Genomic DNA, 25,919 nt, shown 5'->3' with positions numbered 1-25,919 from the left:
CATGTGATGATAACCGCCAAGTGTGACCGACTGTGGATACCTCAGGCACTAGCCGACCCCCGTTTGGTCCTCCGCTATCTGTCCCCGGAGAGCTTGAAACCTTTCGTCATTGCTCCGAGGTCTTAGCCTGGCGGACTTATCAAAAGGTCGCATTCAAAATGCTTTTATTCAACATCGAGTCGTTCTTGAGTTGACAGCATCCTCCTGGCGTTACTCTTGTCTGTTCTACATTCAGCGCGCACTAGCAAATATTGTTCCTCGACCCTGATTCTCACCCTCCCAGATATTACCCAGTACCTATCGGTTCTGCTTCATGGCTTCAGTCATCGCCTATCAATATGGATACTCGACAGGTTATCGATGAGTCCGTGGGGCCATATTCTCTTTCTGCTAGCTTTAATAGTGACAATAGCTGCTTCTCTGTTGGACTGGATACCGGATTTTGTGGTAAGGGCTGGCTCTCCGTGATCAACAGCATTGGAGACATTTGCGTCGCAAAGCCAGCAGAGCTAATATTTGATCGATCAACCATAGTCTTCAATGCGAATCCATGTGAGCTAAAAGTGTCACGGGGTACATAAATTCTCCCCTGAAGATGCGCCATTTCTAACCCTTTTTTTCTTCATGACAATGCAGATTTCAATGCTGGAATAGGCCTAGTGGTAATGCTAGGCCAGTCAAACTACCTGGCTATTGTTGGTGGAGGAAGAAATCCCAAATTTCCTCAGAACAAGGTGCATGGATTTTCATGTCAGACAGCTTGCATATTCTGGTAAAGCTGACTCGTGAGACTCTTTGCAGTTGGTGATCTGGGACGATGCGAAACAAAAAGCAGTCATCACACTCGAGTTCCGTACGTCCGTCCTTGGTGTCCGTCTATCGAAATCGCGAATCGTTGTTGCTTTATTGAATAGCATACACATTTTCGCTTTTTCCAATCCGCCACAGAAGCTCTCAGTCTTCGAAACGACCGACAACCCGATCGGTCTGGCTTGCCTAGGGCAGAAGTTACTCGCTTTTCCAGGAAGATCTCCAGGGCAGGTCCAGATCGTCGAGCTGGAAACAGGAAATGTCAGCATCATACCTGCCCATAGTACTCCGCTGCGTGCCATGGCGTTAAGTCCGGACGGAGAAGTGCTGGCAACAGCGAGTGAAGCGGTATTATAATCGCCCCATTTGTGCCGAAGTCTACGCCTGATTGACCTATTACTTTTCAGGGTACATTGATACGAGTGTTTTCTACCAGCAACTGCACAAAGATGGCTGAACTACGACGAGGAGTTGACCACGCGGTGATCTTCTCACTTGCGATATCACCTTCGAACAATTTATTGGCCGTGACATCGGATAAGTCTACTCTCCATGTGTTTGATATTCCCCATCCACGAAATCAGTCTCGCCGAAGCCAATCGCCTTCCTCGCCGTCGGAGGAAGGGACAAACCAGAAATGGGGGATCTTGGGTAAAATTCCCCTGCTCCCGCGAGTATTCTCTGACGTGTATTCTTTTGCGAGTGCCCATTTTGAGATTGGCGAAGAATCGCCCCCAGGGTCACTCTACGTCCCCCCTTTAGGAACATCGTTTGCACGACCGTCAAAAGGCGTCCTGGGCTGGCCCGACGACCGGACCATTCTTGTGGTTGGCTCTGGCCGAGATGGGCGATGGGAGAAATTTGTGATCCGCGAAGGGGATGATGGGAAGCGGCATTGTGTGAGAGAGGGTTGGAAAAGATATCTTGGGGTCGGTTGAGGCGGCTCCTTTCTCCCTGCATTGATATCACGGGTTGAAATTGATGCATAGTATAATATGCACCTGGTAATGTAATAGTCAAAACAATCGTTCCTCAAAAATCTGTTATTGTTCCAACGATTTGCTTCAAACAATACGAGACGTATTGATGGAGTTGACCAACGCCAATTTCCTTCTTGTCATTGATGAAGATGAGCAGAGAACGTCTTGTGCGCTGAGTAACCCCAGTCCAGAGGTTCGAGGAGGCGGTTAAGTTTGTTCTGTTGCAAGCTGACACCTGCAATATTAATCGCTAGAGAACGGACTGACGCAGCAACAATTGATCATTTGATTCCTTATCAACGTCGACGATCGTCTCTTTCACGATCCCTTCGTGGTTCTGAGGTTCGGGAGCGCACAGGCGATCTCTCCCTGTGAGATTTTTCTCTCCGCGATGATGATCTGTCTCTGTAGGAACGCTCCTCTCTGAATGGTGACCGATCACGCCGATGCCTCCGTTCTCGGGAACGAGATCGATCCTCGTCTCGGTAACGGTGATGACCATGGCGGTGATGGCGACTCGATCGCTCACGGCTTGAATCTCGTCTGCGAGACGACTTCTTCTCCTTGTTCAACCGTTCAAGAGCACGCGCGACTTCTTCCTTCTTTTCTTCGATGAGATATTCTTTCATGGGGTCCTCGTCATCATGGTTCATCATCAACTCCTGAAGTTCTTTCTCTTCCTTGAGCAGGGGCCGACTCCCCGCCTCAACCTCTCTGGATTCGCTGGACCTTCGCTTCTTGCGTCTTCTCCTTTCGTCGTCAGTATCCCCACCCCTTGAATTCCGATCAGTAGTCTCGCCCATCAGTTTCGCGACGTTATCCACGTCTTCTTCGTCGTCACGTTTCTTGTATCTCGCATGGTCCACTCGAAGCATCCTGCCCAAGACTGTCGCCCCGCCCAAATTATCAACAGCCAAATCTGTACTGCGCTGGTCCTCATATTTTAGAAACGCGAACCCCCGACTCTTCCCGGTTTCTTTGTCTCGTATCAGATTCACATGTACTGGCTCTCCATACTGTGAGAAAATTGTTATGATGTCGCCTTCTGAGAGATCGAATGGCAGGCCTCCTATGTAAATGTAGGCCGTATCCCGATAATCTGCGTGCCAGGAAGCTTCAGGTGGCCTAGAAAAGTTCAATTATGTCAGTAATGTGAAGCTGTAAGATTCAGAAGATAGAAACCGCACACTGCATTTTCAAGTTCCCGCTTGTTGAGCGCTTGAGTTTGACGAATAGCATTCATAGCGGACTTTCGCAGTTGGCAGGTTGTTGTAGTTTTTGGCGAAAGTGAAGATGGCGAGGTAGCTTTCCAGTCGCAAAAGCTCGTAGGTCATGGTATCACGGGTGGACTCCGCGCAAGGTCCCACCCGCAAAGACGGAGCGGGAAACACAATAATATGAAACATTGTTTACATCTAAGCAGTTTGACTTTCATTTGCTGTAGAAGATACCTTCTATTCACTGCTAGAACTGGTTATTTCTGGAATTTACCTGTTAACTATATCGTTTTCTCACAAGTTCAATTCTTCCGTCGATTTGCGGGCTAGAGTACAAGCTACAGCATCAATCTCGAACGTCCCCTGACACTGTCCGCCTCTGTCCCTTCCCTGTGCACAAAGCCTCAAGATCGACGCGTTGAACAGGTCGGGGCTCTGATAAAGACTTCAACTAGTTGGAATGGTCAGCACAGGCTGAGCAGGGTCGATTTTGGACATAATGTCTGGAAACAATAGTCGACCGTCGAGTAAAGATGGCCCCAAGAAAAATATCTGGTCGTCCATGCTGGACAGTGTCGCAAATGGAAAGCGCTTGCCTGAGAAGAATCTTTTGATCTTAGGTGCGCAGTCTTCTGAATTCTTCTCTATCATCCCTTGGTTGTAGTTGGGTCTTTGAACCGGCTTGCTGATCTATCAAACTCCCTCCAGGAGGAACACCCGAATCACAGAGGGAGTTTATAGAGACACTGTCCGCGGACACTTCGGATCCTACCTTGATCAGCGAGAAGCGAAGGGGAAGGTTGCCGCCAGTCGCCAATCAATTCGCATTGGGATACACATATCAGGACGTCCTGGACGCCGACCAGGAAGGTAATTCTGCCTTTACCTGTCTTTACCCCCACCGCGCTACAATCTATCGGGCTCCTGTGATGATGCTGGCTAACCAGTCATTTTCGCCTCAGATACCTTGGCTCGAGTCTCTGCATATCTACTTTCCGAACCATCCTTGTCCTTTGCACCACTCCTCAAGCCACTCTTAACCCCTCAATCAGTCCCAGAAACTTTAGTCGTAATCCTGCTCGACTGGACGGACCCCTGGACATGGGTTCGAAGACTGCGGGAATGGGTTCGTTTGCTGCGACATGTTCTCTTCTCCCTTGACGATGAGACAAAGATTGTGATGGAGGAGACCATGACGGAATGGAAGGACCGAAAAAGGGGCATGGATTCTAGTTCAGCCGGAGCGCAAGGGTTGGCCAGCTCCGGAGGACCAGTCGCGATACCTCTCGGCCCTGGTGAATGGGACGAGGGTCTTGGGATTCCCGTGTGTGTGGTTTGTCAAGGGGTATGTAAGGCTATACCTTGGTGAACGGACCAGACCGGGCTGACTGCTACTTCAACAGGCGGATAAGATCGAGAAACTGGAGAAGGATCACGGATGGCGTGAAGAGGAGTTTGACTTCATCCTTCAGTTTATGAGGACCATTCTTCTGAAACGTGAGAGTGTCCATTCTCCTAAATGCCTTCGAGAAATCGTGCTAACTGCTCGCAGATGGCGCATCGTTGATATATACCACCCCGTTTCTCGCCAACTCCCTGCAGAGCTTGATACATTCGTCCCTTGGAATACATTCGTTACTAAAGCGACAGTCGCTCAAGCACAATGTGATTGATCGAGACAAGATTTTGGTGCCTCCGAATTGGGATTCATGGGGCAAGATTCGAATCATCAGAGAGGGTTTCGATATGGAAGGTGTATCAACTGCTTGGTCAATCGAGATCCAGGACCCTCCCGAGCCACTCACTGGATCTGTCAATCAACCTCAAGACGACAGCGCAATGGGTGCCGAAGACGGGACCAGTGCTGTGACAATATTTGAACAAACGATCACAGATCCCAAGCGCAATACCGCGATGGCGCATCCCGGAAGCCAAAATAGCGCGAACAAGGTTGAAGTGGAGACGCTGGACATGCAGAGCTTCCTTACCAAGCAATTAGATGTGCTGGAGCAGCTGAAGCAGGAAGATGAGAAAGATCGTGCGACGAAACAAGTGCCTCAACTTGAAATGTCGCCTTTGGAAGATAACGGTCGGGTCAACGAGCACATTGGGCCTGTGCAATTCAACATGGGAGGTATCCAGGTCGACGCTGACGATATGCTGAGGAAACTCAAAGTAAGCTACCGAATTGACTTGGAGGGAGATGTGCTTCGGGTTTTTTTGCTAATCGTTCCCAGGAGAGAGAGGCTAGCCGAGTCCAGAGAAAAGAGGTCCTTTCGTCACCGGGGGATGAAAAGGCACACAATCAAGCGCTGGCGAATTTCTTTGCAGGCTTGGTCAAGAAACCTGGAACGAGTCCACGCGGAAGTCCGTCGACTTGAATTCCGACGAGTTGAGTTGAGTGCCGTTTTAATTGTACTTTTATCGTTCCCGTTCAGTACATACTCCAAGGATCGAGGATATCGGCTTGGCGACGCTCTTTGTTTTCGATACCAGGATAGCCTGTTACGGTGGATTAGGAGTCTTAGAGTTGGGCGACATATCTGACTAGCACATATTCCCTTTGTCTATCTGTGGAGCTATACTTTATCCAACCAAATGATATCATTAGCATAGCTATGAAGACATAATAACACCACCAATTACTGTTGGGTTCTTTCAGGGAAAACTGCAAGGTATGTGTCTTGCGATGACCTAGCTGCAAAGAAATTGGCAGCAATGTTACCTTCCACTTTCTTTCAGACTCGTGATACGTCGCATACTTTCATGAACATAAGGTTGAGCCGGAGCTTTATACGTCAGACATATTTTTCAACAAAACTGTGCAAGCGAACGACTTTTCTGAATATTTATAGTATACACACACAAGTATGTGATTAGTTTCACCAATTCTCCCAAACCGCATCCGGCATGACCGTCCTCATGATCTCCCAATGGCCAAGGGCACCACGATCCAGGTACTTATGAAGACGGCCCGTTTCCTTCGCAACCAGAACACGCCTTCCGCCCTTCTCAATCTTGTCGAATTGGGCCGGGTCAACCTCGTGCTTGGGCACAAGATAGTTCTGACGAGACCTGCTTCCCAGGAAATCGGCCTTGACTGGTTCTCTGAAGCGAAGGGGCGTGTTGCTCTTCTTGCAGAAGATCACCATGTTGGTGAAATCGAACTTGGCTTCTGCCGCTGCATCTTCGCGGAAGATTCGGCACGACGGGAAGACAGCCTTGATTGTGCGCACCGCAAGCGCGGCTGGGTAAAGTGAGATATCCCCGGCGTAGTTCTGTAGATATCATCAGTGAATGAGGTGACGGAGTTGGTATTGAGAGGGGTGGGACTTACAATGGCAACAACACCATCGTCTTTCAATAGGTCGTATAGACCCTTGATGAATTCGATTGTGAAGAGCTCGACTGGCTCCGCCCCGCCCGTGAAGACATCGTGGACAATGTAGTCATATTGAGCAGGGCTGGCAGATTCCTGGGCACGCCTCACAAACACTGTGGCATCTTCAATGGCCGCGATGTGATTGGAGGGTAGGTGGAAGTATTCCGTGGCGAATCTATGCACAACCGGATCAATCTCCACGATTGTGGTCTCGATGCCGTGCGTGATCAATGCAGAGGGAGTAGTGCCCACCCCGAGTCCACTAAACAAGTTCAATTAGCTGACTGCCTTGCTTCCACAAATTTGGCGCAGTGATATGGTTCCTTACATGACGAGAGCCTTGCTGTTGGCATCCACGCGCGCCTCACCGTGGTCGGTTTCGATCAACCGGATGGCTTCGAGCATAGCAAACACAGCATAGATGGGATCCTTGACCTCGGGATGGTAATTACGCGGCATCTTTGTCCATTGACCACCAAGGAGACTATGATCACACCGCATCACTCGGAAGCCGTCTTCCAAGTTCTCCAAAACAGATATGTAACCGGTGGAAGAATCCTGTCTAGCGAGAAGTTCATAACCCTCCACTTGAATAGCCGAGTTCAAGGCGGCGGTTGTGCGGCTGAAGGGCATGTGCACATTAGAAGTGAGAGAGAAGAGGATTGACGGAATGGCTAATACCAGCCATTTGGATGGGATGGCAGCCGAATACAAACTCGCAATCAGCAATTGAAGGCCGCCACGGCTCAGAAAGAAAGTCAAGCCAATGAACTTCGAGATAAATGCTTTCGAGAAATGCTCTCCTGCAGAGTAGATAATATAGGATCCGAGAAGGGGGATATGCTCTGTCATAAGGTCTCCATGCTGGCTCATGTTCAGGCCCGACTGCAATAGTTTCCCAGCACAGGCCACAGAAAGCAGTACCAGAGGGTAAAAGGTAAATATATCAATAATTACCGGGCCGGTTGGATTCCCAAATGATGAGCTCTGGTGAAACATGAAATATTGGATGGTCGGAACCCAGAATGCGAGAACGGGGACCAAATACACTGCTCTGCGACCAGACAGCCGATGAATCACGTCCTTCAAGAACCAGCCAGCAGCGGCAGTGACAGCAACTCCATACCCGTGAAAGATATGGGAGGGCGCAGAGCCAAAAACCGGAGACAGGGTCAAGAGAAAGACAGGGGAATAGAAAGCAGTGAGGAGCAGCAATGCCACACCTGGCAGAAGCTTTTCAAGCTTGACGTGCTGGAGCATTCCTCCGGGAGAAGACATGATGTCGAGCTTTCGACGTGTCTTGTCTTTTCGGGCTTTGTATTCAACTGTCGAAGTAATCAGCTGCGACTGGCCTGCAAGGCTTCAATGTAAGCACCTGGCTATGTCGATATCATAATATCACACTCGTCCTCGAACAGTCAAGATGCGAACAAAACACCAATAGGAGATCGCAGGCCAAGAAAAAAGGCCAGGCGCAGTGTAAGGAACAGAATGGCAAATATGAAACAAAAAGGAGTAGATAGCTCTTACATGTCCTCTTTCAGATAGAAAGCCGACTATCCATCGCCTGGCCGTCTGTGGGCTGTTATTCGCTGCTGGACTGTTGGCGGCGGAGATGAAGGGAATTTGCCCACCCGCAACGTTCCGCAGTGCTTCTTGGGAGTTACTCGAACTGGTTAGTCTCAACAGATGCTGGTGGCTCTTTCAACACCACTTCGTCATCTTGATTGATATTCTTCTCCCCATATGTTAGTCACAGATCGTTGCATTGTACAGACATGCCTCATTTCCCTAAGGGTACTGGATTCGAGATGAAGTCAGACGGCGCACAGCGGAACATCAGGTCCAGCTCAGTGCAACCGTCCCCTGCCATGAGAGTGAAAAACCGTCGCAAACGCTATCTGGACATGCATCCGGAATACTTCTCCGCTGATCTCGAGCTCGCTGGTCCGCTTGCTCTATCCTCGTTTTGCCTAAGAGACTGATGGCTTCTTTGATTAAGAAGCCTGATAAGCTAATATCCAGCCCCTGTAGACCCGTTGCTATACGATCGACTAATCCGCCGGTTCCAAACACCTGCAGAAAGAGAAGCCGAAGGGAGAGCGAAAGCGTTTTCTGGTGTTCTTCAAGCAGACTTGCAACGCTCAGAGGCCAAGCTTGATGCTCTCAATAATCCCAACCCCCATGCGATGTTCAGCTATAGTCGTGGTCCAAGTGGGGAGATCATTGCGGAGGACGCAGATGAGATACCCACAAGCAAAGAGGAAGCTGAAAAACTTTGGCGCTGGGAAATGACGATGCGTTTTCTGAAAGGGGAGGACTGCGACTTTGACTATACGCAAGTTGACGAGAATGATGAATATGATGACTGGACTGAGGAGCAGGAGCGTTACTTTGACGACGAAGAGCCTGAATGGATGGTTGAGGGAACTGATGGAGATATCAAGTCCCACTTGCAGGGAGAGACAGGCATACAGGATTTTTGAACGGTTAGTGACCCTGGGTTGCCTTCTCTGACAATGAAGATTGAGCATTCGGGCGGATTCTGGATCAATGCAGGAGCGGAATTCGCCAGGCTTGGTGACTCCCACATTCGTGTGCCGCTCGCGAGTACGTGCAAGGCTGGCGCTCAGTCATTCAAGCTGGAAGCAATGGAATGCCCTTCCAGCAGTTCGCAGTTTCTCGTATGCTGCCGCCGGGGGTTTTGACAGCGGTTGCAGCCAGGGAAAACCTCCTCTGAATGCGTGGCATGGGTATTCTATTTCCATGAAATGCTACAATCGCATCTAAGGGCTTGATGTGGGTTGTCAATATTCCTGGAATTCACCAGTTGGGAACAACGCTGAAACTTTCTACCCACCCATAGGCTCACTTGATGAGACCAGCGGATGGTTGATTGCCTGGTTAGTATGAATACCTCAATTCACTGGACTTTGATCTGTCCTCTGATTATTAGACAAATGTTCGTTGTGTCGGCGAAAGATCATACATGGCGCCTTGCCCTTCGCTGACTTCAACCTACCTACGCCATGCTGCATCAAGTTAGCTAGCAAGATATCCAACATGCACTCTCTAGAAAGCGATCAAGATTGCGCTATGGTCACACATTTTGTCAATGTATGCCGAGTAGCCAGTCATGCATATTTGATGAGGGGATGCGAGCATAATGTCGTGGTATCGTGCCTTAGGCAAGCAATATGACCCCCAAGTGTCGGTGCAATGATGAGATAACGTCCTCAAGTCAGTGGCACGACTTTGCCCACCCGCTCTCTGCTCGCCCTCTCATCTTACTCTTTCCCTCTCTTTCCTCACATCTTTCTCTCTCGCAGTTACCTTCGCGCTTTCCTGATCGTTCAAAGAACAAGACTTCGCTGCATTATACTTCAATACATTCATCCAACTCATACGTTTATCAGTCTGCTGTGTTTGTTCTGATTTTTGAGCAACTACAGCACGAAGCATGACTCAGTCTGAGGGTTCCTCGCCTTCTGGCAGAGAAGTGATCCAAGAGCATGAGCCAGACTACTATTACCCTTATTCTGTCTTTTCTTCTGAACAGTCAAGTCAACAGATCATAGCAGGGTGTCTCCATACTGGACGCTCTGAACCTGGCACCAAAAAAGACGGTTTGAAATGCAGTTTTCAGGCATATAAGAGGTCCGACGATGTGCCATGCTACTCGAATGAAGCCGGATTTTCAGAGAAGAAAAGAAGCTCCTTGAACTTGGATACATTCAGGACTACGAAGACGGAGACCACAGCTTCGACATCACCTCAGTCGGATCTCAGCCGTCCCCAACCTCCATCGTCATCTTCGTCATTTAGCACTCCAGCTCCTAAGCAAGCGCCGCTGAACCTCGCCTCTATCTCCCTGAAGGGTCTATTTCGTCGTTTAGATACTGATGACATACACAAGTCGGCTTCGCGGTCGGCTCTCAACATCTCCACTAAGAACGCCACCAACAGTATGTAAAAATATCCATATCGTGAATTTAGGCGGCCATTCGAGATTATGTCTTGCAAGCATCTAACTCATCTTCAACATAGGCATCAGCGATCAGTGCGAGCTATCGTCTTCGCGCATAGTGAAGGAGACAGGTCGTCACCTTGCTTCTCGTTCAGAAAGCTCTCTGATTCTCGTTGAATCTCGCACATGTGGCACAATGCCTGACCAATTGGAGATACCAAAATTTCCCATTCCAGTGGACGGGAAAGGCAAGTCTCCGATTGGAGATGCAACTCTTCCCGAGGCTTTCATCGTTGATAGCTGCAAACTTAGTGACGAATTTGTCGGCACCAGTTTCATTCCTGGCTTGCGGGGCAAGATCATTGGTAAAGGTGTCACGGCTACTGTCAAATTAATGCACGGAAAAGGTCCCGGAAAGCAGCATTATTATGCGGTGAAGGAATTTCGCAAAGGTCGCAAGGAGAGCCTGCAAGCTTACGACAGAAAGGTCAAACTCGAGTTCAGCATTGCCAAGAGCTTGCATCATCCTAATATTGTGGAGACTGTTCGTCTTTGCTCCCACGCAGGCCGTTGGTCTCATATTATGGAATACTGCAGTCAAGGGGACTTGTTTACAATCGTCCAACAACGATATCTTTCATTCGAAAGTCAAATATGTCTGATGAAACAACTCTTCCAAGGCGTCGCATATTTACATAGCATTGGAATTGCGCACCGCGATATCAAGTTGGAAAATTTGCTCTTGACAGGAGACAGTCATTTAAAGATCACCGACTTTGGGTGCGCCAGAGTCTTCAGTGAGCTCCATCCAGGTTTGCCATCGAATGACGGAGGATGTGCGACAGTATCTGGCAAGATTCGCAAATGTGGCCCTGGTGTTTGTGGCAGCCTACCGTATATTGCACCAGAAGTTCTGGCAGAAGACCGTAAGTACCCCTGCAATCCCCCACGCTACTTCATGTCATGACCTCCTAACTGTCATTCGATCCCCAGGAAGCTACGACGCACGCTTGCTGGACATATGGTCTTGTGCCATCGTCTGCCTTGCCATGCTTCACTGCGGTACGCCATGGGGAGCCGCAGAAGAGAAGGACCCTGGCTATTCTCGCTATCTCAAATGGTGGGAAGAGTTCTCGACAAGAGAACCGGATGGAATTATCACAGGTGATGTGTATCCTAAAACCGGAAAATTCTTCTCGGATCTTCGCACAAAAGCTCTTCGGCGTCTTATTCTACGGATGCTCCATCCCATCCCAGAGAGACGGGCTACCATTTGCGATGTGATGAAGGATCGCTGGGTCAAGAGGATTGAATGTTGCTGCCCTGAACCAGGCAAGCCTTCCAATTGCTTTGAGGAAGTTGCCGGCGTGGTTTATCCAAAGGTTCACAATCATCTGCCCCCGGTGAAGAAAGGCTTCTTCCAGCGCTATATCTAGCGCATGCTTGCGTGTGTTATTCAAGCATCTTTCTGCAGACTGTTCAGTCATTCTGTCGTGTTTGTATGTGTAACTGATTTGAATATTGTCTTGGTATTCACTTTGCTTCGCCTGCATGTAATGGCTGCAATACTTTGAGAATGGTTAGCTGTTTTGTTCCGATACAGAGAATTTGCTACAGTTGGATTTCAAGAATGTCTGCCGATCTTTCTGTAAAGACGTCCAGGTTATTTGAGTTCTACTCAGGACAGTCCTTATGATGGTAGGGACGACTGAAGAATGGCAATGAAGATGTTCAATGTGATAAGTAAGCTCCTGTAAGTGCTCTCAAGGAAGACGATCCTTATCACTCAATGAGGTTGTAGAATAACCTCAGTTCCTCTCCATCGTCTAATTAGCATTGCTCTGCTCGTTCAAAATCCTGATGGCAGTCTCCTTCAGCTTGAACTTCTGAACTTTGCCACTCGCAGTCTTGGGGAAAGAATCGGAAGGTGAAAGGAAGAAAACATATTTCGGAACTATCAGCAGGATGTTTCTGGTCAGCATATCGATGTGTCTACTCCGTATAGGATGTCTTGCCACTAGGAGAGAAATGGCAGGAGATGCTTACCGAGGTGGTTACTCAGTCGCTCGCGAACCCACTCTCTGATCTTATCCTCGGTTACTGTCCTGCGATCCTGCTCCTTGCAAATGATGAAAGCAGCCACCACCTCGCCGTATCGCTCGTCTGGAACACCAACAACGGACACATCGGCCACGCCGGGGTAGGTAAGGAGACAGTTCTCGATCTCTAGAGGGTGAATGTTCTCGCCCCCTCGGATGATGAGATCTTTTATACGGCCCGTGATCGTGATGTAGCCGTCCGGTGACATAGAGGCTTCGTCGCCAGTCTACAGCCCTCGGTCAGACATCCGGCTACCTTATGGTGCCTAAAGACTAGGAGCGGCACTTGGAGAGGGGTGGCTTACATGCATCCAGATCTTCCCTTCTTGGTCTGCGATCATCACTTCGGCGGTCCTGTGTGGATCATCCCAGTACTCCTTCATCAGTAAGTACCCGGACACGGCCAGCTCGCCCCGGGTGTTGATGGGGAGTATTTTGCTTCGATCCGCTGGGTCCACGACCTTGGCTTCAACGTGAGGCATCAGTCTACCGACGGTACTAATCCGTTTGTCTAATGGGTCGTCGGTTGTTGTCATGGCTGAGACGGGGCTAGTTTCTGTCATGCCGTAGCAGATCGTCAATTCTGTGAGATTGAGGACCTTATGCAGCTTCTTCATCAACTCTTCTGGAATACTGCTACCAGCGGCGATGCCTGTCCGGAGGAACTCAAACCCTTCGTGTGCGACTTTGCCATCCTGTAGCAGGCTGAGCTCCTCGAGGAACATGGTAGGCACGCCGTAAAGTGCTGTACATCTCTCCTCCTGCACAGCTTTCAGAGCGGCACGGGCGTTGAAGGATTCGGTCGGGAATACAATGGCAGAGCCGTGGGTAGCGGTTGCCATGTAGCCCAGAATACATCCGAAGCAGTGAAACAAAGGTGGAGGACAGCACACGATGTCCTTCGCGGTCAGCCGCATTCGATCGCCAATCTGAGAACCATTGTTCAGGATTGAGCGGTGGCTCAGGCATGCCGCTTTGGGCATGGCGGTGGTGCCTGATGTGAATTGGATGTTCACTATATCGCGAGGCGAGAGGTCCTGGGGAGGCAGTGGATCCGCATCAGCGATGTTGTCGGATATGACCGACTTGAAAGGCGTCAGGCTCTTGTAGTCGGACCAATTGACCCTGCCGGAAGAGTTGTCAACGAAAATGACGTTCTTTAGTGAAGGTACTACTGCGGACTCTAATTTTGCTGTGTGGGGATCCTGAACAATGTGCTTGAGTAGTGGGACATTGCTCCGGGGGTCTTTCCGCGGCAAGTTGGACTCGGCACTGATGATCAAATGCGCGGCTCCAAGGTGCCTCAACGCGGAGATGACTTGAGTTGCATTGAAAGAAGGGTTAAGCGGTACCTGTAAGGCGTGGTTCAGTGGACAATTGTTCATCGGAATCGGCCATTCATGTTGGAACATACCAGGATGGCTCCGAGTTTGAACAATGCATAGGTTGCCTGCAAGACTCAAGTGTGATCAATATCCAGCAACAAACGCGGCGCATGGAAGTGCCTAGAAGGCAGATGACATACAATGGCATACTCTGAGGAATTTCCAAGCATGACGCCGACACGGTCCCCTTTCCGCACACCCACAGATTCCAGTCCCCGCGCAAGGGCATTACTTTTGGCATCGAGTGTGGCGTAGGTCAACCTGTGATTCTGATGCTTTGATATTACACTTCAAAATGCATGAGAGTCAGTCATGTTGCTCAAATTAAGCATAATCGCGTGCAAGATCAAGTTCACGTACGCTGCTCTGTCGCCATACTGGCTGACAATGCTGGCAAAGTGGTCCCCAACAGTAGAGTCAATCAAAGGTGGCTTGATATCGAGGTAATGTCAGCCTCCTTCAGGTAGTTATTAATCCCATAATGCGTACTTACTTCTCTTGGTCCACAAGCATAGCTCTGAGTGAGCAGCCCTCGTCGTGCTGAGGGCACTTGCTGGGAAGCCCTCAAGGAGAAACCAACGCCCCAGCCTTGACGAGGGACAATCCCCGCGCGACGCACGGTAAACACGCGCATGCTATCGATAGTTCATAGCTCTTGGGAGCTGAGACGAGTATAGTAGCCCAAGGCCCCAGTGAGTAGCCCTCTCAGCTATCCTGTTCAACAAGCCCTTTCCTTCTGGTCTGTTCTGAGGGCTAGCAGGATACAATGCTCTAATATTCCATTCACCTTGATTGAAAGACTTCTCCTCAAGAGTTTAAAGGACACTGATGAGCAACACTGATTCGTTTGGACTCATGCAAGGGTTGAGAGAGTGTGCCTGGCCGTTTCATAGTGGGAGAAGCTCCCTTCGGTTCCCCCGCACGTGTCGGTTGCAGCAAATGCGGGGTTGATGAAAGGTCACTATTCCCGAGGAAAGCATCGACCCCTTGTGTTTAGTGAACGACTAGATACACTAAATACTTCGTATCTAGTCTACTACTGGGTAGTATTATGGCTTCGCTTGTGGTGGAGTGAGCCAAGGTCACTAGTCTTAGACTATTTGAAGGCAATGAGATCTGTCTCGGTGAGATCCGAGGCTAGCCGAAGCAGTAAGCCAAGGCAATTATATTAATAGCAAACCCGCAACTTGATCATTACAGCAGTAGCTAGACTTTACATATCTGCATAACAGTGGTGCTTTGAACACTAAACACAATCACAAACATGACAATCACCGTAAAGTACAGAATCAATGAATTAACGAGGAAAGTTGATGAGAAATCAAGCCTCAGTCTCCTCTTCGGTGGCAGTTTGCGAGCGACAACCAGGTTCCCCGCAAAGACACACTCTATTCTTCCAGTAGCCTTTGCCATAATCAATAGTAATCTCCTCGAACATGTCAATATCCCTGAGTGCCTGGACAGCCACAATGGTTTTTCTGCCAACGGTCATCTTGAGAAACGCTGTCGACGGCTTGCAAGAGTGATTGAGGAACCGAGTCCAATTTCCATACCGTTTGGCCGATATCAAAGCAAGTGGCTCGCCTTCAACCATCTTGGACTCGTGCAGTAGAGCATATACAGGATCTTCCTGATAGCCTACAGGCCGAAGCTCACCGACATACTCGTCGAGGATGTCTCCCTTCTTGAATCTGCCCAGAGCCCGTACTCCGATCCCCCTGGGTGGGTAGTCAACAAGTTCAACCAAGCACGTGGCAAGAGTCGGGGTAGATAGCCTGCAATTGCATTCTCGCTCTGCATAGCAGAGATCGCAACGTCCGTCGCGGTCGAGAACGCGAATCGTGGGATCTTTGTTGTCTTTGAAGTAGCTGGGAATGAACTTATTCCCGTTGTCGATGTTGATCTGGTTGTGTCCGTCGTACCGAGGCTTTCGCAGAGCGCCATCTGCAAGGACTATCTGATGAAAATGCTCCGAAGTCATATCAGGCATCGGGACCAGTGCTTGTTGAAGACCTGGTATATCTTTGTCCGCGTGTTTCAATAGCTGGCCTTGCCAGTCCAAGTCTCGTGACTGGGCAAAGATGTCAATGCTGGTCCGGTTCTCCATGATCTTGTGCACCAAAACTGCCCAGACCAGTTGATCTTCTGCATAAAGTGCCAGCCGAAAGGCTTCTGAGAGTGCACACATGGCAAATATCCTCCAATTGAGATGTCGAATGAAATGGCCAACACGCTGTGCTTCCTGCTTCGACGGGTAAGTCCGATCCTCACCACTTGTCTGGCCTACCTTCGCAAGCATTTCTCGGCGAATAGCTCTGTCCAATAACCAGCCTGCTTCTTTATGTTGCATTTTGTAGAAATTTAGGTCCGGAAAGAGTCTGATACGGTTCTGCCTGAGGGCATTGCGGAGCATACCGAATTGATGGATGTCGTAGTACATCGCAGCCAGAATATCATGAACCAGGTCCCTCGTACGCATTGCACGCAATCTTCTTTCAGTCAGCTCGTCGTCTGTGTGTGGAGCTGGAATGTCCTTCTCAGGAAGGTTTTCTTCATTTCGGGAGAGCTGGAATCGTACTTTCTTGACCTTCTTAGGCTCGGGTCGTTCTGTCAGATCTTCCACATGGTCGTCGGGCGCTCGTCTCTTCTCAGCCATTGCGTGTTGTTGCTTACCTGAAGCTTTGAAATGGAAGCTGATGAGATATTGTAGAAAGAAGACGAGATTTGATGTTGTTGACTGCAAGCTGTAGGATTCAGTATCATCAACTAAGTTGTTGAGCGAGCTTTGAGGGAGGAACCACAAGGGATTAAATGTCAATTCCTATGGTGTGTAATATTGCAAGCACAATAAAGCATTGAATATGATCCTTGGAATTGTGACATTTGAAACATCTTTCATCCACATGGTTCTTTGAGTGCGCTGGAAGGTTCATAAGAAGAACAGTGAAAAGAACCTCCTTTGTTTCTATTCTTATCGTCGCGTTCCCATTCTAAGTTGTATCAATTTTCCCTGAAAGTGAACGATTCTTTGATCGTTTCTTTTATTCTATTGAAATTTTCTTTGTTTCTTAATGCGAAAAGAGTATGATGTGTAAATGTGATTTCTTGTACTCCTCAACAAGGCTTCTTCAAGATGGCAATGGAAGTGGGCTTGGCCGATGGATGTCATGTGGTGGGGAAGCTTAACTGGAGACATCCGTACAGACAACTCTCCACTTAACAGTTCCTTGGTTGAGCCATTGTTCTTTTCTGATCTCATTGCTCTTTCCTAAACTCTGGTTGCCCTCATCGCTAATTTTTGTCTGCGACCCTCTGCAGTTTCTGTGTGGGAGCCACGGCATGGCCTCCGAACCATCAGAGGAAGCTATCGCGAACTTCGTGAACTTCACAAGTACATCGCGCGAGCATGCGATCCGCTTTTTGAAGGTGAGCAGATATCATAGACTACCCTTCTGTATGTTGCACACTGACATCAGACACTCTGCAGGCCAACGACCTCAACTCGAATAAGGCTATCAACGCATACTTTGAAGATCCGACTCCGCCCCAATTAGAGGTGACTCCTGGAAATGATTGAGCTTGTATGAGACTGGGACTGATCGCGGATTTACTACGCTCTAGCCAGCTAGTGTTCCTCATGAGGAGGAAATACCCTGTATGTACATACCAATGCCCATCGAATACTAGCATAGCGGCTCTGTTAACAGTTCTGCCTCGCAGCCTTCCAGATTGAACACTCAGACCCCGTCGTCGGAATATCCTCTGCCGTTCCTCCTTCGCGCCCGCCGTCGATGTCGAATTTGAATGAACAAGCACAAGCCACGCAATATCAAGGGCATAAAACGGGTCCTTCTCAAAGCGCTGCAGGTATGGTAATTGATCAAGGAAGGCTGCGCCACTTCTACTGACTTGGTGGATTTTCAGGTGTAGCGGAGGCAACAGGTATGACACTTGCTGAACAGGAGGAGCGTGAACTTCAACAAGCAGTGGCAATGTCATTGAACCAGAACCTGGGGCATCAGGAGACGGGAATCACAAATCAATCGAATTTCAGCAAAGCCACGCGGGATCACTATGATGAAGGCGCATGGGCAATGACACTTTTCAATTCCAGTGCACAAGAGATCATCATCAGCCCGGACCCAGCGGACCGCAGAAGAGCAGCAGATGAACCGGCGTTCCTTCGCCCATCCCAGGATAATCTGTACTTGGGCGGGCTGTTGACTATCTTGCATTCAATTCCTTTGGCGCGAGAGGCTCTTCTTCTACGAAATAAGGTCCTCCCGAAGTACGGTCACGATCCGCAGTGGTGGAATGGTCAGCCGATCAACTTGCCGAAAATAGTTGCAATGCAAGATGCGCAAGACGGTGACACGGACTGGGACGACATCCTTTACGAAACTCAAAGATTGGTTGCTTTTCTAGATGCGACAAACCGCGCATTCGGTAGCGCCGATGCTCTTTCGAGCCTGAAAAGCATGGCATCTTATGACGCCGAAGGCGGCATCAGTCAATTCTTAGAGAAATGGCAGGAGTCTGCCGTCAGAGCGGATCCGGGAAACCAGTTGGCAACAGTGTTCTCGTCAGACGCATACAAGCGTCCCCTTTCGCTGTATGACACGCCAATCCAAAAAGAATTCTTCATCCTTGACCCATTCGTGGAGCCCGATCATGGCCAAACGCTCTATGATGTGCTAGATCGTACCATCTGGTCCGACAGACCAGGGGAAGAGCTGGATGATGTGTGGCTGGAACATGTGGCTGAAGTTCTGATGATCAAACTGGATAGCTCCGACTCAGCGAAGTCTGTGGATGTGAAGATACCTGCTGTCTTCTATCCGGATCGGTACCTCGCCACTTGCAAGGACCTGGCGCGTGATTTTCGTGCGCGACGACTCCAAGTTTACGAAGAGATTTCTAAGTTGGAAACTTTGATGAATCGCTTCTCGGTCTCGAAATCGGTCTTCCATAGAGGGCTTGGATCTCGAGAGATACTCGAGAAAGCCGCCGTTGCTGCTTCTTTGACTTTACCCAAAAGTCTTGCCAATGGAGTAAGTGACCTGACTTTGACTCCGGAAGCAGCAAACGCCGAGGCGCAAAGATTGGCCGGAGAGTTGAGAGATCTCTCAAGCAAAATCGAAGACAAGTTGAAAGGTAACTTTGCAAGTTTTGTTTTTCATTGCTTAGGCTGACAACGCATATTGCAGAATTGGAGAATAGGAAACAGAAAGCTGTTGAAACGCTTCGGAACTACTCCAAGATTCTCACTGAGCCTTCAGAATCACCTACAGAACCACCACACCATCGGTACACTTTGCGCGGCGTGTGTACTGAGCCGCACATAACCTATGTTCTCAAACCCCGCACATCCCACAACTCTGAGCAAGCGACAAATCTAGAGTCTAGCGCAGGCGATCAGTGGCAATGGTGGCGAATCAGCTTCTCTACTGACGATGCAAAGGCCCGACAGGCAGGGACCAATCGAGATGGGAAGGCTGCAGCAAACCATGCCGATGTCGTCGGGTATACTGCGCGCAAAGTCCGAGAAATCGAAGTGCTTCATGCTGCTCGCGAAGAGTCCAAAAATGTCCTCCTCGTCTATGCCAATTCTAACGCGATGAGCGTTCAGGCTAATCCGCTGCCGGCCGAACTTCAAGTAAGATATCCGTAATGATGGTGTGTGAATCTTCGGCTGACCAGAGTTTAGGCCTTTGTGGATGCGGATAATCGGGCATTCGAAGCGGAGTTTGATGAAAGAGCCGCTGGAGATCCCATGGAGGGGCAGATTTCAAATGCAAACGCTTCCTTTGGTGAAGGCGAGTCTCTCTCTCGACTCGAGAGGCAAGACCACCCACTGGCGACTTCCGATCCATCAGCCAGTAGAAAGGTGAACGTGTTTGACTACGAGATTCCGTCTTTTGATGATGAGACGGACTCTGGGCAGGAGATGCAGGAAAGGGGCAGACCAGGTTTACTGAGCGCAGCTGGGGCTGTGCAACCATCCCGAACTATGGACTCGACATAGATGAGAGCAAGAGGTTGGATGATTAAAGAACACGCCTAGAAGGAGAGGGTTACTCTGAGAGCTCTGCGAATGTACATGCGATAGACTTATGTTCAACTATTTGACGAATTATGACTAATGAAACAGACTCTACTTGACTGAGAAATCAGAGTCAATCGACGGTGTTCTTACAACACATTTGCTCATATTCAGTTGAAGTGATTGCAGATGAAATTGACCTTCCTACAAGACCTTCTTCTTCTGACCCGGAGTCAACCAACACACCTTATGCTGCACACCTGCGGCTTCAAAGTCCTGCGCAAGTTCCTTTCCAAATTGAGTAAAATGCCCCCAAGACTCATAGTGCATCGGAACAAGGACATCAGATTTCAGCGCCTGCAGCAGCCTCGCACCGGACTTTCCATCCATGGTTATGGGCTGTGGCCCAGTCGGCAGCGGCGCAACAGCGAAACCAAAGTTCATGATGGCAGCGACGACACAGAACTTCTTGGGAATCTCCTCAGCCAGCTCATCCAGATACACCGTGTCACCAGAAATGTAGATCGCATTGGGACGGCCGTCCTCGCTTGTTCCAAAATCCCCAGCCGTGAGGATGAAGCCGGTACATTCACCGCCAGGCAGATGCTGACAGGGGGTCGCGGTGACTTGGAATTCCTTGCCTCCAGCGGTGAGCGTGGTGGTTTCCCAAGGCCTCATGCCCTTGACGCCAGGGCGAGGCGCCAGATTCTTCGCACCGTCAACTGTGGTCAAGACTTTGCGGCCGTCGAGAAGGCGTCGGCCCAACTCGTCGAGGTTATCCGGGTGGTCCTCGTGGCTGAGCAGAATGGCATCGATTGGCGGAAGGTTCTCCAAACCTAAGGCCGGTGACTCTGTGTTCTTGAGGGTGGCAGTTCCCATGTCCCATTCTGTGCCTGCTGGGGAAAACATGGGGTCTGTGAGAAAGGTTACGCCATCGATTTCGATGATGGCCGTTGCGGTTCCGATGAAGGTGATATCCAGAGAACTGTTGAAGCTTGAAGGGGCCATTTTTCGGTCGGTCTGATAGCAGAAGAATGCAAAGAAAGGGCTTTCGATGGTCAGCGTGGAAGTAGAAGGATTCTCTGGATGTTCATAAGTCGCCGAGGATGCGGCAGACGCTGGTGTTTATATAGGTTATGGCCATTCCTTGGAGGGCCTCTATACCAGCGCCATACCCTTCCAATATTAAGCTTTGCATGATGAGAGGAGCGCTCGGGAACTGTGCGCTCTTTCTTCCTAAATTCACAAAAAAAGGACTGTTGTGATGATGTCGGTCTCCGCGGAATAGTCAGTCGACTTGACTCGAAGGGGCTGCGCTCGATACCCGCTGTAATCTATGCGCAATGAGCGACTCGACATTCCTTCTCTCTGCAATCTAGCATTTCACTGTCTAGTTTGGCGTTGTCTTGTTGATGTCTCTGTCGATAAAAAGAAGTCCATTAAATCACAAACGCCGAAAATTGCATAAACATTCATGAGTTCTAAAGATGGTGTATGGCAGCAAAGGCAGATAACCAGTTGGCATCATCCCAGGCCCAGTCCTGCTTGTATGCTTTGTTTGCATCTCCAGACCCATTCTCCGCAGTCACTGAGCATAAGCTCCAAGGATCAAAACACACAACGCAAAAGATCAATTGTCATCTGCTTCCTGTAGAATGGCTCTCGAAAATGACGCGGTAGCCGGAGCCACAATTGAGCTTCTCGAAGCACGCCTCCAACGACTCACCTACCTCCTCACAGGCGACGCAAGCTGGACAGGCACTCCCAGCGCGCCCGCCAAACCAGCCTCACTCGACGACACGGTCTCGCGGCGCCTCCTCCGTCTAGAAAAAAGCCTCGAGAACCTCAGCAGGAATATCCCCGCTGTACGAGATGTTCTACTACTCCGTACGCATTCCTTTTCTATATCTTACATAACGACGAACTAACAGGAACGGATCCAGACGATCGCTTCCCCGACCTCTTCCGCCCTACACCTCCGCAATCCGTCCCGGAGAACCTGACAACCCAGAACCTCGCCTCGATCGTCCTCTCGTACGCATCGGCATTCCCTGAGACCGCGTCCAGACTCACTTCGTTAAACGACCTGCCTATCCCGGACGCCCAGGCGTCTGCGTCTCTCGTCCAGCTGCAGCCGCGTCTGGATCAATTGGCCCGTACCCAGGAGGAACAGGCGAGGCAGATATCCGAGCTCCGGGTGCGGACTGCGCGGGTGTTGCAGCGCTGGTATGAGGTTGGGCTGGTGGGGAGCGGCGAGTGCTGGGCTGAATGGGAGGGACGGCTGGAGGATGTGGAGCGGGAGGTGAAGAGGGAGGAAGTGGTGAGGGAGAGAAGGGCGAGAGAGATATGAGGCTGACTGTTTCTGTTGTTCCTTATGCGGGGGAGTTGTGACTTTCTATGATACCATTTTGTTGTCTCTTTTACGCTGGTTGGGTTGTACAATTCTTGATCCTGGATGTTTGATGATATGCCGCCTATGCACCCATCCAGTCTCTATAGTCTTTGTGTGACTAGATCTACTGGTGTGCATCTTTTGGAAATCACTGCACTCGGTTAGAATCTTCATAATTACGGTGACTATGTGTACTGATCTACAAACGATGGTGAGCATGTGGAGAGGAGAGGTGGGCCTATGTATGTCCCTGGTGCTAATGTGGATAGATTCAGGCCATAGTTGAACATTTTAGATTCTTCTGCTGGTCAATCTCATGAACTCGTATGGGCTGCGACTAAACACGCTAATGTGTTCGCCCAGACTAGGCAGCCATGATTTCGAAGACTTGAGGGAATGAAACCATGGCTCGCAATCACCCTATCCTGCCTTGTTCCTTCAGAATCATTTCAGTCCTCGAGATAACGCGCAACTAATACCCTGTACATCAATTTCTAATAGAGTAAGTTCAGCAACAGGGTCTTCTCCAATGACAACACCTGCGCCAAAAACCGATCGTCCTCCAGATCGCCTCTTGAATATCAGAGACAGATCAAATCCATTCGGTAGAGATTTCCCAAAAAAAATTGTCTTAGAAGAGTTCCACTAATCGCGCTATCCGGCCAGATCCAGCAACATGCTCCAATATCATATCTGTACTTCTCATCCTCTATACCTTTGTCACTGAACAGACTGTCCAGTCAACGCTCGGTATGTCACATGTTCTTCAGCGCAAGGAGCTCAAGACATTGAAATATCGATATTCGTGAAGAGTATCAATTGGTGATTGATGAATCTGCAGTGAACCTGGCGGCTGCAGCCACCATTACCTTTAGTGTGCATGCGTATCTCCTATGCTTCTCTCCTCCAGAAGAGCAGAGGCTATCGTCCGTGATACTGGCTCTGATAGGAGGACCTATGGCGGTGTATCTGGGTTTGCTGATGCTTTGGTGAAGGGAATGAGGCTGAATGCCACTGTTCGACCGTTAAGAAGTCTGTGACCTATACTTTCAGTATATGATATGTGGTAGCCATTGATAGAGCTTTGAGTTTCTCGTATTCTATGGTATTGATATCAGAAGCCACCCTATGACGTATCAGTGAACGCAGACACAGAATAGTGTCTCAGTTGATATTCAAAAGGAATAGATGATATTTTCTGTCTCTGTCTCTTGGCAAATGAACAAAGATATTCCGCATGCATTAATAGGGTTCAAAGTCCAGACCTGCTTCCCTTTATAACAGAGAACATACCTAGCTTAACATTCTCCTAACCTCGATTTCAAGGTCGCTTTCATCATCCGTTACGTGTCCCCACATCCATGGTTCTGGACGTACTTGGCCCAAGGATCATAGAGCAGCTCAAGTAGGCATTACAAGGTATGCTGCAGCCTGTCAGTGGCAATTGAGGTCTAGATCAGGGCGATTTTCAAGGCCCGTTGGTCAACCATACTATCAGACGAACCCAACCATGATTCTAAAGTTGTAAACCTGTAATAGTATGGAGTAACTGCATACGGACATGCCAAGAACCCAATAAGTTCCCAGAAAGGCTTGGCTTAGCTTAATTGCCCTGGCCCCTCGCTCTCAGGGTCCAAAGCAAAGTCTCCTCAACGGCCTTCGTTCGGCCTGACACTACCTAGGTATAGATATGGTACAGCAGCAGACCTCCACATCTTCCCCGGTCGCACTCCATATGCCTGCCATTGGCCACCGTAGCAGTGTTCATTCCATGTTTGTTAGACTGCCCTAGGTGCTCGAGCATAGGTACCCATCCAAGGGTCTCAAGCTTTTGAGCCATTTACAAACTAGAACCGCCACAAAGTGCCCAGTTGCCACAAAGCTTACTACTCCCATAGACCAATACATATCCATATAATTCGACTGCCTACCTACCATACCCCACGTATCGTGCCTCAAAATGGAATATGCTCTCAACTCCCGTCGCAGCCCGTTCTAACCCAAAAATTGCGAATATAAGGATTGATTCGCGCCCGCCATCCTAGGAGTGTCGCATAGGTCTGTTCCCCGTCGTGAATTAAACCTAGGATTTCAGAGAAGCCCTCATCATGGCTTTGCCATCTGTAGAGCAGTCAATTCATCATCTATATTCCATGCCGAAGAAGGGGAAGGCCGAAAAGCGATGCAAGCGCTCTTCACAGAAGCACACAGCCACAAAGAAAACGCTCCTGCTGGATGAGATCAGTGAAACACTAACTCGTCAGCTTGATCCTCCGAAAGATATTGTCGATATTTCGTCTGTTAGTATCAGTAGCGCTAGCAGCTACACTCTCCATGATGCTATCCAGGGTGAAGAACGTGTGCCACAGATCAAAAGCGCCGGGCTGCTCCACCAGCGGCACTCTGTATCGTCCCGCGGCAAACAACCTATATCAAGACCAACTTCGCAAAGCACACGTCAGGCCCCTGCGAATACTTTCACCCTTGACGACGTGGCCGCTGTTGGCGCAATCGAGAGATTAGCGACAAGGTACGGGCGGGTCTCCCATATGGGTGTTCTCGACCCAAGGTACAAATTCTTCGTGAACAAAGCGCGCACTGCTGCTCTGTCGTTCAAAGTACATAACAAAGTTGCTCTAGTCATGGGCGATCCCCTGTGCGAGCCGGACTGGTTCACCAATGTGCTCACAGAATTCAAGGCGTACCGGAGGAGATTCGGCTGGAGTATCGCTTTTATCGGTGCCAGCGAAGTGTTTGCTGAATATGCTAAGGAACATCGATGGACGACCATGCAATTCGGCACCGAGCGCGTACTCAATCCCATGACCAACGACGTCTTGAACGAGCGAGGTGGGAAACGGATCATCGTACAAAGCAAGCAACTGCTCAACCCAAGCAAAGGCAACGTCTCTTTGGGTTTATACATACCGGCGCAGGGTGAGGACCTTGACGTGCAGAGGGAACTGGTCGGGGTTTATGACTCGTGGCGTGAGGAGCGAAATCGTGCTGCCGGGGCAAAGGCTTTCATCACGGTGTACGACCCTTTTTCGATGCCGGGAATGATGGTGTACATCTACACCAGAGGCCCAGATGGTGTAGCCAATGGCTTCGCGGCCCTGCGACATCTTGGTGCAAACCAAGGATACCACATTGACCCTTGCATTGCAGCTCCAGGAGCGCCCAGAGGGATCACTGATCTGTTGATCGTTGCTGCCATGGCGCTCTTGCACTCCATGAGAGTTTCGTACCTCAGCCTTGGATTTGAACCCCTGGAAGCATTGGCCGACATAACCCGACTGTCGCCTCCAATTGAAAAGATCACCCGAGCGATATACAAGCGTACATTCAGACAAATGCTTTTCAAGGGGAAACAGATGTTTCACGAAAAGTTCAAGCCGGATGGTTCGCAGGGATCACCACTTTACATTCTTTTCCCCGCAGGTGCTCCCAGTCCACGTCAGTTGGTCGCGGTTTCCCGAATGTCGAATATCAGCATTCGAAAGCTTGTTTTTCCAAGATCTGAAAAGAACTCGGAGACAGTTAAATCTGTCAAGCAGCAGCTCGAAGAACAACGGCCTGGGTCGGATGTCGGATCGTCGAAAGTGAGATGATATATCAGAGATCGCGTTCGATAACCGACGAAC

General features: G+C 49.5%; 12 protein-coding genes across 12 annotated transcripts; 7 read left to right on the top strand and 5 right to left on the bottom strand.

Moving 5' to 3' along the window:
- Positions 1-665: 665 nt before the first annotated feature.
- HSV2 (phosphatidylinositol-3,5-bisphosphate binding protein HSV2) lies at positions 666-1,748 on the top strand (the record flags this gene model as incomplete). The annotated part of the gene is made up of 3 exons (XM_026760375.1): positions 666-734; positions 802-1,158; positions 1,218-1,748. The coding sequence occupies 3 exons, from the start codon at positions 666-668 to the stop codon at positions 1,746-1,748; spliced, it is 957 nt and encodes a 318-aa protein (XP_026617325.1).
- Positions 1,749-2,040: 292 nt separating this feature from the next.
- CDV56_106697 (uncharacterized protein) lies at positions 2,041-3,033 on the bottom strand (the record flags this gene model as incomplete). Its single annotated transcript, XM_026760316.1, has 3 exons — positions 2,041-2,314; positions 2,364-2,915; positions 2,978-3,033. 3 exons carry the CDS (start codon positions 3,031-3,033, stop codon positions 2,041-2,043), a joined length of 882 nt encoding a protein of 293 aa, XP_026617324.1.
- Positions 3,034-3,506: 473 nt separating this feature from the next.
- CDV56_106556 (dynein family protein) lies at positions 3,507-5,388 on the top strand (the record flags this gene model as incomplete). Its single annotated transcript, XM_026760175.1, has 6 exons — positions 3,507-3,627; positions 3,716-3,877; positions 3,955-4,352; positions 4,411-4,504; positions 4,560-5,182; positions 5,245-5,388. 6 exons carry the CDS (start codon positions 3,507-3,509, stop codon positions 5,386-5,388), a joined length of 1,542 nt encoding a protein of 513 aa, XP_026617323.1.
- A 501-nt stretch (positions 5,389-5,889) lies between these two features.
- Positions 5,890-7,667, bottom strand: CDV56_106403 (spermidine synthase; the record flags this gene model as incomplete). The annotated part of the gene is made up of 3 exons (XM_026760022.1): positions 5,890-6,285; positions 6,345-6,651; positions 6,718-7,667. The coding sequence occupies 3 exons, from the start codon at positions 7,665-7,667 to the stop codon at positions 5,890-5,892; spliced, it is 1,653 nt and encodes a 550-aa protein (XP_026617322.1).
- A 500-nt stretch (positions 7,668-8,167) lies between these two features.
- Positions 8,168-8,875, top strand: CDV56_106334 (uncharacterized protein; the record flags this gene model as incomplete). Its single annotated transcript, XM_026759953.1, has 2 exons — positions 8,168-8,336; positions 8,415-8,875. 2 exons carry the CDS (start codon positions 8,168-8,170, stop codon positions 8,873-8,875), a joined length of 630 nt encoding a protein of 209 aa, XP_026617321.1.
- A 974-nt stretch (positions 8,876-9,849) lies between these two features.
- On the top strand, positions 9,850-11,792 carry CDV56_106139 (putative serine/threonine protein kinase; the record flags this gene model as incomplete). Its single annotated transcript, XM_026759758.1, has 3 exons — positions 9,850-10,354; positions 10,437-11,282; positions 11,350-11,792. The coding sequence occupies 3 exons, from the start codon at positions 9,850-9,852 to the stop codon at positions 11,790-11,792; spliced, it is 1,794 nt and encodes a 597-aa protein (XP_026617320.1).
- Positions 11,793-12,182: 390 nt separating this feature from the next.
- CDV56_105958 (putative AMP-binding enzyme) lies at positions 12,183-14,474 on the bottom strand (the record flags this gene model as incomplete). The annotated part of the gene is made up of 7 exons (XM_026759577.1): positions 12,183-12,310; positions 12,403-12,682; positions 12,761-13,807; positions 13,870-13,905; positions 13,981-14,128; positions 14,201-14,271; positions 14,334-14,474. The coding sequence occupies 7 exons, from the start codon at positions 14,472-14,474 to the stop codon at positions 12,183-12,185; spliced, it is 1,851 nt and encodes a 616-aa protein (XP_026617319.1).
- A 687-nt stretch (positions 14,475-15,161) lies between these two features.
- On the bottom strand, positions 15,162-16,496 carry CDV56_105823 (SET domain protein; the record flags this gene model as incomplete). Its single annotated transcript, XM_026759442.1, has 1 exon — positions 15,162-16,496. One exon carries the CDS (start codon positions 16,494-16,496, stop codon positions 15,162-15,164), a length of 1,335 nt encoding a protein of 444 aa, XP_026617318.1.
- Positions 16,497-17,179: 683 nt separating this feature from the next.
- CDV56_105571 (uncharacterized protein) lies at positions 17,180-19,865 on the top strand (the record flags this gene model as incomplete). Its single annotated transcript, XM_026759190.1, has 7 exons — positions 17,180-17,266; positions 17,328-17,396; positions 17,466-17,495; positions 17,548-17,707; positions 17,765-18,994; positions 19,048-19,496; positions 19,548-19,865. The coding sequence occupies 7 exons, from the start codon at positions 17,180-17,182 to the stop codon at positions 19,863-19,865; spliced, it is 2,343 nt and encodes a 780-aa protein (XP_026617317.1).
- A 222-nt stretch (positions 19,866-20,087) lies between these two features.
- CDV56_105491 (MBL fold metallo-hydrolase) lies at positions 20,088-20,891 on the bottom strand (the record flags this gene model as incomplete). Its single annotated transcript, XM_026759110.1, has 1 exon — positions 20,088-20,891. The coding sequence occupies one exon, from the start codon at positions 20,889-20,891 to the stop codon at positions 20,088-20,090; it is 804 nt and encodes a 267-aa protein (XP_026617316.1).
- Positions 20,892-21,538: 647 nt separating this feature from the next.
- On the top strand, positions 21,539-22,233 carry CDV56_105395 (putative nuclear distribution protein RO10; the record flags this gene model as incomplete). The annotated part of the gene is made up of 2 exons (XM_026759014.1): positions 21,539-21,770; positions 21,827-22,233. 2 exons carry the CDS (start codon positions 21,539-21,541, stop codon positions 22,231-22,233), a joined length of 639 nt encoding a protein of 212 aa, XP_026617315.1.
- A 2,150-nt stretch (positions 22,234-24,383) lies between these two features.
- Positions 24,384-25,886, top strand: CDV56_105096 (uncharacterized protein; the record flags this gene model as incomplete). Its single annotated transcript, XM_026758715.1, has 1 exon — positions 24,384-25,886. One exon carries the CDS (start codon positions 24,384-24,386, stop codon positions 25,884-25,886), a length of 1,503 nt encoding a protein of 500 aa, XP_026617314.1.
- Positions 25,887-25,919: the final 33 nt, after the last annotated feature.

This window comes from Aspergillus thermomutatus (genome assembly GCF_002237265.1).
Source record: "Aspergillus thermomutatus strain HMR AF 39 chromosome Unknown NODE_25, whole genome shotgun sequence".
In the NCBI taxonomy this organism is placed as follows: Eukaryota; Fungi; Ascomycota; class Eurotiomycetes; order Eurotiales; family Aspergillaceae; genus Aspergillus; species Aspergillus thermomutatus.
The sequence above is the reverse complement of the archived record's forward strand: the minus strand, read 5'-3'. Positions and strand labels throughout refer to the sequence as shown.